The sequence below is a fragment of the Chiloscyllium plagiosum genome, unplaced genomic scaffold (genome assembly GCF_037043375.1).
Source record: "Chiloscyllium plagiosum isolate Xiang-an unplaced genomic scaffold, Cpla_swu_hap1 HiC_scaffold_19, whole genome shotgun sequence".
Classification (NCBI taxonomy): domain Eukaryota; kingdom Metazoa; phylum Chordata; class Chondrichthyes; order Orectolobiformes; family Hemiscylliidae; genus Chiloscyllium; species Chiloscyllium plagiosum.
In genome coordinates, this window is record NW_028270157.1 from 21,873,699 (window position 1) to 21,886,755 (window position 13,057).

The window sequence follows — 13,057 nt, forward strand, 5'->3', positions numbered from 1 at the left end:
GGGGGGTGGGGGGTTATCCCTTCAGTCAGTTGCTTGCCTCTGTTCCATCAGCTAGAATATCGACAGAGGTCAGCTCCCACCCTCATCATCCCCTCCCCCATCTCCAACCACACAAGTGACTGTAACCTCTAACAATATTCAATAGTTGCAGAAGTGGCCGCATTTGAGGCGACTGGACAGAATCAATCCTGATTGGAACCGGAAGACATTGGTATTATTTGAAAATTTATTTCACCAAATCTAACTATTTTGTTACCAACTAGGATTAGAACACTGCAAACCATCTCACAATGTGTTTTGAGGTACTAGCTCTGTTACAGCGTATCGTTGTGTACAATATTAAAAAAAACCATTTCCGTTCATTTTTTTAAAAAAGAAACTGCAGTTAAACCTGGACTGCTGGCAATGATTAACATGGAAAAGGAACGCAGATTCCTATACAACTATTGAGCACCGCTGAATTTAATCCACTTACCAGATAAAGCTAGTAGCGTAAACGTAAAAACCATGAAGAGAGGGCTGTCCATTTTTACAATATTCTTGTAACTAAATTACATGCTCTCACTCAGCACAGATCGCTGAAGCTAAGCGTCGAAAGGAAATGTGTCTTCAGGGAAAAAAAAAGTTTGTGACGACCACTTCCTCCTATTCAATCTCTTTTGAATCTTTCATGCCAGACTGTCATGTAGTGCGACTTCTCGGAAATCATCCTAACACTCATGGTCACATCAGATGCGAAGCCATCTCGAATTTGGTTAACTGTGATGAGAATGCCAAAGTTGGTCAGTTCTATTCCAAGTTCGGCCACTTCGCGATTGTGGTATTTTTGTGCAATCTATTCACTCTCACCATATGGCTGTTAGCACAGGAGTCAACAAGCCATTCCATCTGTACAATTGTTGGATAAACCCACGCTCTTTTTAAATGTTGAAGTCAGTACACATAAATTCCACAGTTGGAACATTTCATAAACAAGTTACTGTGGAGAAGACCTGTTGGCATTAGTTGCCAATTGGATCCTCAGCTCCTTAAAATATATGGCGATTTTTCAGGCGATTTGTGCAGTGAGTTATTAAACGTGGAACCCAATGCACCACTTTCAAAATGGGAATAGAGCTGTGCCCATAAAAGCCAACAGTATTTTTTAAACAGCATTTTCATACTAGAAACAATGATTGATAGCAAACTAATTTCCAACTATGGTATATACAAAGAGTTTGTAATAAATTGATTTTGGGGAATTGACTCTAGTTTAGAGTCACACAGTTTTTAGAAGATGGAAACAGATCATTTGGCCCATCATGGCTGGTCATCAAACATCCATCTACTCTAATCCCATTGTCCAGCACCTGATTTATTGTCTTGGAGATTATGGTGTTTCAAGTGTTAATCTAAACGATTCTTAAAAGCCTTGAGGGCTCCTGCCTCAAATACCTTAATTCCTATTGCTGAGCACTGTCATATTTTAGTTAGATAAATACATTAATTGAAATTATTGATAGGAATAAGATTAAATACAAGTACATATCATTGTAATTCACTCTTGCTCCAAATATTTGGTTTCTTTTTAAAATATATGCTCAAGAACAAGATTTCAAAAATTCATTGTATTTATTGTCATCATACACAAAAATTAACAGGGCTGAACAAAAACACAAATTATCCTGTGCTGATTCCACACTGCTTTCTGTAAACAACTTATTAATGTAAACAATTTCCTGCACATGACAAAAAAGGAATTTAAAATATGTCTCATCAAATGGAACATATATGAAGTAGCTGCATATAGAATAAAGCTAAGTCAATGCTTCATATTTTCAGGCTTCCATTCTCATTATTATACATTCCATACATTTCCACATTGCACTTCTTTTCTGCCAGGAGAAACAAAATATTGACACTAATTCACAACATGAGAGAGAGAGAGGGAGATCCTGTATGTGTTAATCATAGGGATTTGCTTAATATCTAAGAAGCTTGTACATTTAGACAACCTCAATACAAATACATTGTCATAGACATAAGAATACATACAGTGACTGTTTAACATTGTGCATCCTGACTGCTAGTTAGGATTATAAATATGCATACAATTTAACACCATGTCACAAATAAAAACCTGCATCTACATTGCATACAAAACATTTAGAGAGTTTTAAAAGATTCCAGAATTGAACATTTATTTAAAATTCATGAATAAAACACTTGTGCATTTCAGCAGCAAGACAATAATGTGGTAAAGAAATAAAATTCACCACTTATGAAATAGCATTTTTCATGTGTATATATATTAATAAATCACATCAAGAGCTGTGTCCAAGAGTTCAAAATACAGAAACATTTGATAAAGGGCTGGGTGTTACACTTCTACCCAATCTCTTTATCTCTCAAAGCAAATTCAACAGGCATTGCTTTTCTCAGACCATCAGGTTTCCAAGTATTATTGAACTGAACTTAACATAAAAAAGGCTTTACTTAGACACAGATAATATTTCACATAAAGTCAGTTAGCTGCATTTTCCTATAACAGAACTTAGGAAAATTGACACAACATTCACTCAGGTATCTTTAATCAATCCAGCAACCTTTTTTTTTCCTGTTGTACTGAGAGTAGCTTCTGTGTTTACTTGTATCACCCTTCTCCTGGAGGTGATTCCTGTTCTTGTTTCTCCAGGTAATATATATTTCATTACCTTCAAGAGATAATTCACCTTACTTCCATATAACTTAGAATTAAAGGTTTTCACGAATGTATTGTATTATTTGACAGATTCACTGTCTAGTGTCTGCTGAGATTGTGCTCCCATAAAGGCTCAGAGCATGGTGTACAAATCCATACTGTTCACTTGTCTGAATCATTCCTCCTCTGTAATCAAAATAAACAAGTAAAAATACATTGAATTTCTGTCAAAATAAAAATGAATACATACAATTTTCTAAAATTACATTCAAAGATTATCAACATTTCATAGAATCACCACAGTGTGAAAAGTGGCCATTCAGCCTGGACTGACCTTTTGAAGAGTATCTCTCCTAATCCCTATAAACTCACATGAGCACCTAAACTGGATATCCCTGGACACTACAGACAATTTACCATTTCCAATCCAGTAACTTGCACACCTTTGGACTGTGGAAGGAAACTGGAGCACCCAGAGAAAACTCACACAGACACAGAGAAAACATAAAAACTCCACATAGATAGTGACCCAAGGCTGGAATTGAACCCAGGTCCCCAATGCTGTGAGGCTGTATCAGAGTGGTGCTGGAAAAGCACAGCAGGTCAGGCAGCATCTGGGGAGCAGGAAAATCGACAAAAGCCCTTCATCAGGAATTATTCCTGATGAAGGGCTTTTGCCTTAAATGTCGATTTTCCTGCTCCTCAGGTGCTGCTGTGCTATTCCAGCACCACTCTGATATAAACTCTGGTTTCCAGCATCTACCTAATGCTGTGAGGCAGCAATGCTAGCCACCCCATTTCATGCCATCATTATTAGCATCTTTGGAAGAGATGAAAGAGATGAGAGCAGTAAAGAGTGACGTGAGGAGAATGGTGATAGGCAGAAAATTACAGGTCTGCATTTGAGATTAAATTTTGTAGGGAGTGCATATCAATGGCATTCACCACTGACCTTGAAAATAATCAGCCATAAAGATCTAGCAATCTATGTGGCATGAATTTCCCCATTCCTGATTCAAACACCAATTTGAATCCTGTTTCAAAGGTATCACCAGCACTCAATAAACTGTTATTATTTTAAAAATGAGCAACTAATCAGATTGAAGTATTCTTTTAGACAGCTAACCAGGAAGTAAAAAGCACTGATTATCATTAACTTTAAATATATTGTATACATAATGAAATAAGTGGCTAGGTTTATGGGATCAAGACAGAAGCTGAAATTCCACAAACAAATTCTTAAAAATAAATGATTTTTTATCATAATGTTGATATTTTACCAATAGGAAATTAGCTTTCCATGCAGAGAAAAGTATTCTTTGGGAGTAATGTTAACTTATTACATCTTTTGAAAAAAAAAGTTTTACATCATTCATAAAAATTTAATATTTTCCTAGAGTTTTACAAGTTATTAGTATTAAAGGCCTATTTTTTCTACATGAGTGCTGTCTGTGGGGATTTCAACAGCTTCTCCTGTGAGGGATTGCAGAATCACCGATGATAACATCTGGGTTTTCTCACGTAACTGTGTCTATGTGGATTTTAGAAGACACTGCAAGTTTCACAAGAGCAACAATGGTGACCACTGAACTTGCCATTACTGCTACAAAAATTTGGACTTTGCCCTTTTCTCTAAATGACTGTGCAAATTTAATCAATAAGGAATTGCAATAACACTGAACTAAAAATTACTGCATTTTAACGGATTATCATTTGTACAATCAATTATTTTCGCCATTAGGTTCTTACTACTGTTAACATACAGATGAAGGGAAGCATGAGCACGTATCAGTTCAGGTCATGAGCTATTAAGTTTAAATTACATCACTTCTGATTAACTCCCCATGATTATTGAATTTATAGATCAATAAAAAAGGTGCTTGTTACCTGAACTTTCAGTTGGATGCTCATAACAATTTATATGGGTACTCTAAATGTATTGGTTTGTGACCACAGTGAAATCAAATAATGAGCAAATGAATCACACATATATCAGCATTGTCATCATCACAATAAAGACAGAGGAATCAGATGAACTAAAATAGCTCATTTCTCTCAAGTTTGAGTTTCAAAATAAATTAAGCTGTAAAATGTCAAATACTGCTTTAGCAAAACTCAGAATGTATGTTCACCAACTGAGAAATCAAATAAAACATACCAACATTCTCAAAAAACTGGATTAACACCCAAAGCATCTGGTCATCAAATAATATCTGTGGAAATAGTCCAGAGACATAAGAAGACAACTATTTTCATTGAAAGGACAGTGGATATTATCCTGTAGTGGAAGTAGCAGATAAAGCCAATGTTCCATCACTGGCATTTGGATGAGTATATAAATAGGAAGGGTTTGGAGGGATATGGGCTAGGTGCTGGCAGGTGGGACTATATTGGGTTGGGATATCTGGTCTGCATGGACAAGTTGGACCGAAGGGTCCGTTTCCGTGATGTACATTTCTATGACTCTATGACTTGCTCGCAGGAGCATGAATCAAAGAAGTACAAATGGACAGTTTTTTGGCTTTAGATATTTGTGAAAGGCATGGTATTACTTTAATCCTGGATTTATTTCCTGGAAGGATTGGACAGCATTCACTTCTCCCCTTCTAAGATAACATTGATTATTTCACAGTTTAATTAGGTGACTTTAAACATTTCAGCACCTACTATTAATTTTGATCCTTGTTCTGGAACACTACAGCTGTTTTAGATTTAAAATTAAGCCGTGCATGTCATGAATAGATTTTTACATGATTCAGTACTTCTCATTGAGAATTTAATCCCAGATAAATCTGGGGCCTTAGTCCCATATAAAGCATGTGAGATTTGTGAACTGAATTCTTTTACAAGACGCAATCAGAATAAAATCAGCTCGTTTATGGAACCTAAAATAATTCAGCGTGGGTAGTGCAAGAACTAAGAAACTCTGCATTCCATTATTGATTCTTAGAGACATAGGGAGGAACCATATTTACATAAGAGAGTGAGGATGGTGTGTTTTACACTCAATTTGAAATGTTCATCATTGGTAGGGGGCATGGTGGTGTCATGGGACTAGTAATTCAGAAATTTGGGTTAATGCTTTGAGACCTGAAGCTAAAATCACAACAAGGCAGCTGTTGGTATTTAAATTAAATTAACAATCTGATTCATTAATGCCCTTTAGGGAGGGAAACTGAATTCTGGAATTTGATTGATTCTTATGCCCTACCGCACTATAGGGGAGGGAAACTGAATATGATCCCGATCCAGAATTTGGTGGATTCTTATATGCCCTACTGCACTACTAGGGAGGGAAACTGAATATGATCCCGATCCAGTATTTGGTTGATTTTTATATGCCCTTGTGCACTACTTAGTTCAGGGACAATTAGGGAACAGTACTTACCAATAATATCCAAATACCTTGAAAGAGTAAAGGCCACAAGAGGTGGGAAGTTTCGTGGATTATGCCAAGTTTGTATCAAGCCAAGAAAAATGAACATTGTTTTAAATTTTATGGAGCAGATCAGGGATGAACAAACAACTCTGATAAAATATCATGATTCAGAAATTGTTTGCCAGGTAGGCTCATTTTCCATTAATGAAAAGGCTGGGGCATCTCTTCCTCTTGTATATTTGGCCTTTGATGATGTTTCAGCCTTCCATCACATTGGAGATCATGTAAACATACAACATAGGAACTCCCTACACCAACCTGCAGTGGATTTTGTCCCCTCCATATTAGTTAGAGACAAAAGAAAAACCCTGTGGATGCTGGAATCCAAGGTAGACCAGCAGGAGGCTGGAAGAACACAGCAAGCCAGGCAGCAACAGGAGATGGAGAAGTCCACATTTTGGATGGAACTTTTCTACAGCCCTGAAATGTTGACTTCTCCATCTTCTAGTACTGCTTGCTTTGCTGTGTTCTTCTAGCCTCCTACTTGTCTACCCTCTATATTAGTGGCAAAGTGTAAAATATTCAGAGTAACAACTCTCACAAGACACCGAAGCAGCTCCCAACACTTGATGGTACTACCAATACATGGGACTTGACTTATTTTCTGCTCCTTTGTTTAACACTGCATATTCATAGCTCAAGTCAACTTCAAGAGCTGAGGACTTTATATTTGCAGTGTAAATTCATAAACATAATTCTAATAGAGTGAACTAAACAGTCTGACAACAATGCTATTTGTGATGTGGGGAGAAAGTCAGACAGCAATAGAGAAAGAGAGAAAGAGAGAGAAAATATCAGGTTCCAGTAAAATCTAAGGCACTTTTCTGGCATAGGAAATAGTTGTGCAAAATTATAGCTATGCTGTGTGCATATAATTCTTGTGCTTGTTCAAAAAGATGCCCTTGGGTCACTGCTGCATTCTATCTATTCATAATCAACATCCATCATGACTCAAATGACCTGTCTTGTGCACTTTCAGATTGGCAAGATAAGTTATTTTAGCATTATTTACAGTGTCAGTGGGTCCCTGGCAATGGCTCCATTCTGTCTGAGCATATTGCACCAAACATGAATCACACTAACCCCATAGAAACCTGGAAAAACTTCTATGCAACAACTGAAGTGCCTCTTCAAATATTCAGCCAAATTAAAGTGCAGATGTTTCAGTGGATATTTCAGAGTCCCTCAGCTATTCAAGTCCGGCCTTATTGAAATCAGGATCCTGAAAACAATTACTTCAGCAATTTGAGGTTGGTGCTTGCACTGCCAGACAAGTACTCATTATTGCCATTCTTCAAAAGGATCATTCAGTCTGGTGCTTAAGTCAGAAACTACTGAGCTTCACCTTTTTGCCCCATTTTCAAAGTTCCTTCGGTAGGTTTGTCCCAGTACACCTATTGTAATATTATGCTCCAAAACGTCTATTCTTAGGAGGGTGTGGGAATCTTTCCATCGGAAACTTCATCAATTCTAGCACACTTTATAGGATTTGTCAAAATATTAATTGATTAAGCCTTCCCAATATTATAACTGCAAGGTCAAGTGAGAGGCCAGCTAAAATCAATTCAAAACCAACCATCATCTATAAGTCTCAGATTAGGAGCATGCACCATTTAGCTGGAAAAAAAATGCTGGTGCAACCATACTTCAGAAGAACAACCAGAACAAAGTCAGCTACTTCATCAATACTCTAAAACCAAATTCAATCTTCACCACCTTGGCTGTTGATAAATTGTGGTTGCAGAATGCTTTAACTCATGAAGACCATGTTGACAGCAGCTCCGAGCTCTACAAATTTCGAGAGTAATTATATTGTATACATTATTTTCTGATCTTAATCCGAAATAGTCTATTCTGTATCCTGAGAATATGTCCTCATTGTATACTCCCCTCCCGAGGGAAAACATCCTCTTTGAATTTAGTTCTGCAGATCTGAGGAAGGATCACTTGACCTGAAACATTAACTCTGATTTCTCTCCACACTTGTTGCCAGACCTGTTGAGTTTTACCAGCAATTTCTGTTCTTGTCTCTTTGAATCTAGTCCATCCAGCCCGGTTAGAATTTCATATTTCTCAATCAGATCTCCTGTCTTCCTCATAGTCTCCAAAGAATTCAGAATTCAGTCGAACCAATCTTTCTTCATAGGGCAGTCCTGCCATCTCTGGTATCAGCCTAGTGACTCTCCATGCACCTCCTGTGGCAAGAATATTCTTTCTTTAAGTTTCTTTAAGTAGGGAGACTAAAACTGTACATAGTACTGTGGATGTGGTCTCACCAAGGTCCTGTATATAACTACATCCCTACTTCTGAACTCAAACTTTTGCAATAAAGGCCATGTACCATTTACTTTACCAATTCTTGCTGCATCTGCCTGTCTACTTTCTTTGATTGGTACATAAGAACACCCAGATTCCTTTGTACATCCATACTTCCTGATAGATTACCATACACTTAATACTCTTCCTTTCTGTTTTTCACACCAATGAATATAATTTCACATTTAGCCATATTGTACTGCATTTGCCCACTCACTCAACTTGTCTCAATCACCTTGACTCTGCCTTGCCTCCTTCTCAAAACTCTCAATCCTACCTAGTCTTGTATCATCAGCAAACCTGGAAATGCTACATTTGTTCCCTCACACAGGCATATCACGAGAGACACATGTTTCCATTTCATCAATCCTGGAATCCCTACCTTACCCTATTCATCAATGAAATGTTTTGAAAAGAAGGCCAATGTAGCATTGCTAACATTACTCAAAACATGAAAATGTATTAACCCCTATAATCTTCAAGGGAAAAGGTCAGCCCAAACTACTCTCTTTTAAAATAAGCTACTTCTATCCTGATGAAAAGCTTATGCTCAAAATGTCGATTCTCCTGCTCCTCGTATGCTGCCTGATCTGCTGTGCTTTTCCAGCACCACACTTCTTGACACTTCTATCACACCATCTGTCCTGACTTCTGATTGTAAGGAGCTAATAAACTTCTTCATCTCAAAGATTGAGCCTTTTATTTAACTCAGTTGCATTTCCTCCTCTGGAAACACCTTGTTCCTCCCCATCCAATCCCATCCTGCCATCTCTATATCTCCCCAGTAGCCCTCATCGCTCAATATTTGCTCATTACCAGCATGGTTAATCTGCTTCTGACATCGTTTCTCTCTTTTTCTCTTATGTCCCATATTCCCAACCACACACACAGCTCCTTTCAGAAAGATTTACCCTCGGCCATTTGCTTTTCTTAAAAAGTATTTCTTGCTTCCTTGTCCTCTGGAGGATGATTTCTAATGGAAATGGCTGAATAGCGATGTTGATTGTTTTAAAAACTTCTGTTTTGATCCATTATCCCCTGGAGTCATTCCAAATATTAAAGTTTATTTTAGAAGTATTCATAGTGCAGGAAATCTGTGAATGGTTTGGGCCCCGTAGCTAAGGAAAGATGCTGGCACTGGAGGCAGATCAGAGAAGGTTCACTTACCTGAAATCATGCAGGGATAGTCTAATGAAGAAAGGCTGAGTAGGTTGGGCCTGTACTGGTTGGAAGTTAGAAGAATGAGAGCCAACTTTATTGAAACATTCAAGATCCTTAGGGGATTGACTGGGTAGATGCCGAAAGGTTGTTCCCCTTGAAGGAGAGTCTAAAACCATAGGTCATAATCTCAGAACGAGGGATCACATATTTAAAACAGAGATGAAGAAGAATTTCTTCTCTCAGAGGATAGTGAATCTGTGGAATTCTTTATTGCAGTGCGTTGTCAAGGCTGGGTCGTTAAGCATTCAAGGCACAGATACATTTTTAATCAGTAAGGGAACCAAGGGGAAAAGCAAGAAAGTGGAGTTGAAGATTGTCAGATTAATCATGATCTCATTGATTGGGGGAGTAGACTTGATGGGTTGAATGACCTACATCTGCTTGTACACGTTATGGTCTTGCCTCAATTGACCTAGCTTTCTGATGAAGATTGATAGAAAGCACAGACCTGTTTTCTGTACTGGACAAGAATTAATATTATTTACACTGTATTTAGTCCACAGCTGTAGGTAAACAGATATAAAGCATTGGCATGTAAGAATACTACTAAAACTCTAGAACACACAATCTTAAAAGTCACAGTTTATAGCAACTGCCAAAGAAAAGATGACTGGTTTCCTTTAGGGTTAAACTGAGTTTTTGGCTTCGGAGAACAGTTTCTGGTCTGGAAGAAAATCTGCACCTTTACAAAACAATGGTTTTTAAAACAGTTCTTCTTCATTTCACTCCACCTTTTTAAAACAAAAGTTCAAATATTTAAAAAATACATTGTTCTTGTACCATGAATATTCCCAATTTTCCATCAAATTAATGTTTTTAAAATTTTAGGTTACATCGCAGCCTCTATCTTATAATCCTGACACTCACATGTTGCACTTTGAAACTTTAAATATTTGGGCAATTATGAAATGTTGTTGCTGATGCTGTTTGGAAGAAATATACATCATAATTTAAGAAGAGTCTGAATTTGCAATTACCAAATGACTTAATATAAATTGTAGATAGCTCTTATAAATAAAACACATCAAAGGTTGTATATGTTTGGAAAAGCTACAGTCCTAGCATGCACTGCTTACTCACTCCAGTGTTCTGCCTTTTTTAATAGGGCACTGGTGTTACCAATTCAAACAGTGTGAAAGCATACTTTTTAAAAGTTTATCTGGGAATATTATACACTATAAAACCAAGGGTAAAGTTGCATATATGTAGGAATGTTATAGCCAGTAACAGTGAATTAATTATTTTATGAAACACAGAGGTTGCATTATTCATCGATAATTGCTCCGTGTGGTCATCATTACTGAATCTATAAATAGTAGGTCGAAAAAAATAGCTAAGCTACATGTGAGCTACCATAAAAGATAGAAGCAACCTTGAAATCATTATAAAGCATTTATTATTCTCTTTTTTCTATGCCCCAGGGAGTGGGAGGATTGAGTGTTGCAGCAGTCCATGCTATTTATGTTGAGGAAGACAGAGCATTTCTGTTGATCTGGGTTGACCAAAATAAATAAAACCCACTCTCTCACTGTACAGCCAGCTGAACTTGAGCACAGTCTGCTCAGCACTCATCTACATTAGGTAGTCAGGACTCTGTGAATGTCATACAACTATGAATTGAACATTGAATTAAAAGACTGCCTGACTTGGACAGATACTCTGGTTGCTCAGTGGTAGGTCTTTAGGAAGATTGTCTTCAATATACTTTCAGTGGGAAAAAGCTGATAAATCACTCCCTGTCACTTTATGAACAAATTCACCTTGTTTCCATCAAGCAAACAGTTTTCAATTTCCTCACATCTTTTATTTACATGTTTTGGTGAATTCAATGACTAACTGCAGATCTTTAAGCATCATTGTTTCAGCCAGTATTTGTTGCCCACACTTAGTCCTTGAGTTGGTGATGGTGAACCATGTTCTTTAACTGCTGTAGTCCATATTGTGTACATACACCTAAAGGTAAAGTAGTCAGATTCCCAAAGGACCATAGTTATAGATAACAGGTGGCGGTTTAGCCTGAGGGTCACCACAGGCAAGGGGAGAGGTTGAGATGGAAGTCCTTCACTATCACTTCATCTCATACAAGAATTGAATCTACTCTGTTGGCATCACAAACTAGCTGTCCAGCCAACTGAGATAGCCCAGTTTGCTTTTCGAGAAGGCATTCCAAAATTTAGTCTCAGAAGAGGTGAAGGAAAGGCAATATGGTCTTGGTCAGAATGATGTGGGACTTGGAGGGAAACTTATAGACGGTGGTATTCCCATATATCTGTTCCTTTGCCCTTCTGGACAGTGGAGGCTGCAGGTTTAGAAGATGGTGTTGAAGGTGTTTCTTGTGTATCTTGTAGATGGTACACATTGCTGCCACTGTGCATCAGTGGAGGAAGACGTGAACGTCTAAGTTTGTAGATGTGGTGTCAGTCAAAAAGGTATATTTTGTCCTGGATAGACTGAAGATTCTTGAGTTTTGTTGGATTTGCACACATCCTGGAAAGTGGAAAGTATTCTTCACTATCCTGACTTGTGCCTTGCAAATGGTGGACAGGGCTTAGGGAATAAAGAGTTGAGTTGTTGGTAGCAAACTTCTTATTCTCTGACCTGATCTTGCAGCCATGGTAGTTATATGGCTGATCCAGTTTAATTTCTGGAAAATGGTTGTCCACAGAATAATGATGACAGGGTATTAAGTGATGGTAATGCCTCTGAAGGTCAAAAGGAAATGATTAAGTTTCTCTCACGTTGGAGATGGTCATTGACTGGCAATTGCATGGGATGAATGTTACTTGTTATTTATGAGCTAAATTATGGGTGTTCTCCATGTTTTGGTACATGCAGGCATGGAGAACTTCGGTGTCTGAGGGGGTCACAAACTGAACTGAACTTTTTTCTTCACTCACAAGATATTGGCATTGTTGGCTGGGCCAACACTTATTTGAAAAGGTAGTGGTGAGCTGTCTTCTTGAACCTTTGTGAATTGCAAAATTATCAGTCAGCATCACCACTTCCTATTTTTTGATGGAGAGAAGACCTTTGATGAAGCAGCTGATGATTATTGGACCTCGGACACTGCCCTGAGGAATTTCTGCAGAGATGTCCTGGGACTAAAATGATTAACAATAACTATGTTCCTATGTCATATGACTCCAATCAGTGGAGTGTTTATCCCGATTTCACTTTTGCTCAGGGACTTGATGCCATATTCAGTCATGTGCTTTCTTGATGAAGGCCATCTCTCTCCACTCATCTTTGGAGTTCAGCGCTTTGGTCCATATTTGGATTCATGTTATAATGAAGTCAGGAGCTAAGTGCCTGTGGTGGAACCCAAACTGAGTAGCGGTGAGCAGGTTACAGCTTGTAATTGCCACCTGTTAGCAGTGTCAAAACAATATCCATCATTTTAT

The 13,057-nt window shown here is 37.8% G+C and overlaps 2 protein-coding genes across 3 annotated transcripts in view; both read right to left on the bottom strand.

The window, feature by feature from the left end:
• LOC122559761 (receptor-type tyrosine-protein phosphatase beta) overlaps nt 1–621 on the bottom strand; it is a 112,385-nt gene extending 111,764 nt beyond the window's left edge. The window contains exon 1 of the mRNA XM_043709746.2: nt 476–621. Within this exon, the coding sequence (XP_043565681.2) occupies nt 476–527 (52 nt within the window). The 5' untranslated portion in view covers nt 528–621. The remainder of the gene's footprint in view (nt 1–475) is intronic.
• Nucleotides 622–1,592: 971 nt separating this feature from the next.
• The window catches only part of LOC122559762 (receptor-type tyrosine-protein phosphatase R-like), a 213,992-nt gene continuing 202,527 nt past the window's right edge, over nt 1,593–13,057 (bottom strand). For both annotated transcript variants that reach the window (XM_043709749.2, XM_043709751.2), the window contains one exon: nt 1,593–2,866. In XM_043709749.2, coding sequence (XP_043565684.2) covers nt 2,773–2,866 — 94 coding nt within the window. In that variant the 3' untranslated portion in view covers nt 1,593–2,772. The remainder of the gene's footprint in view (nt 2,867–13,057) is intronic.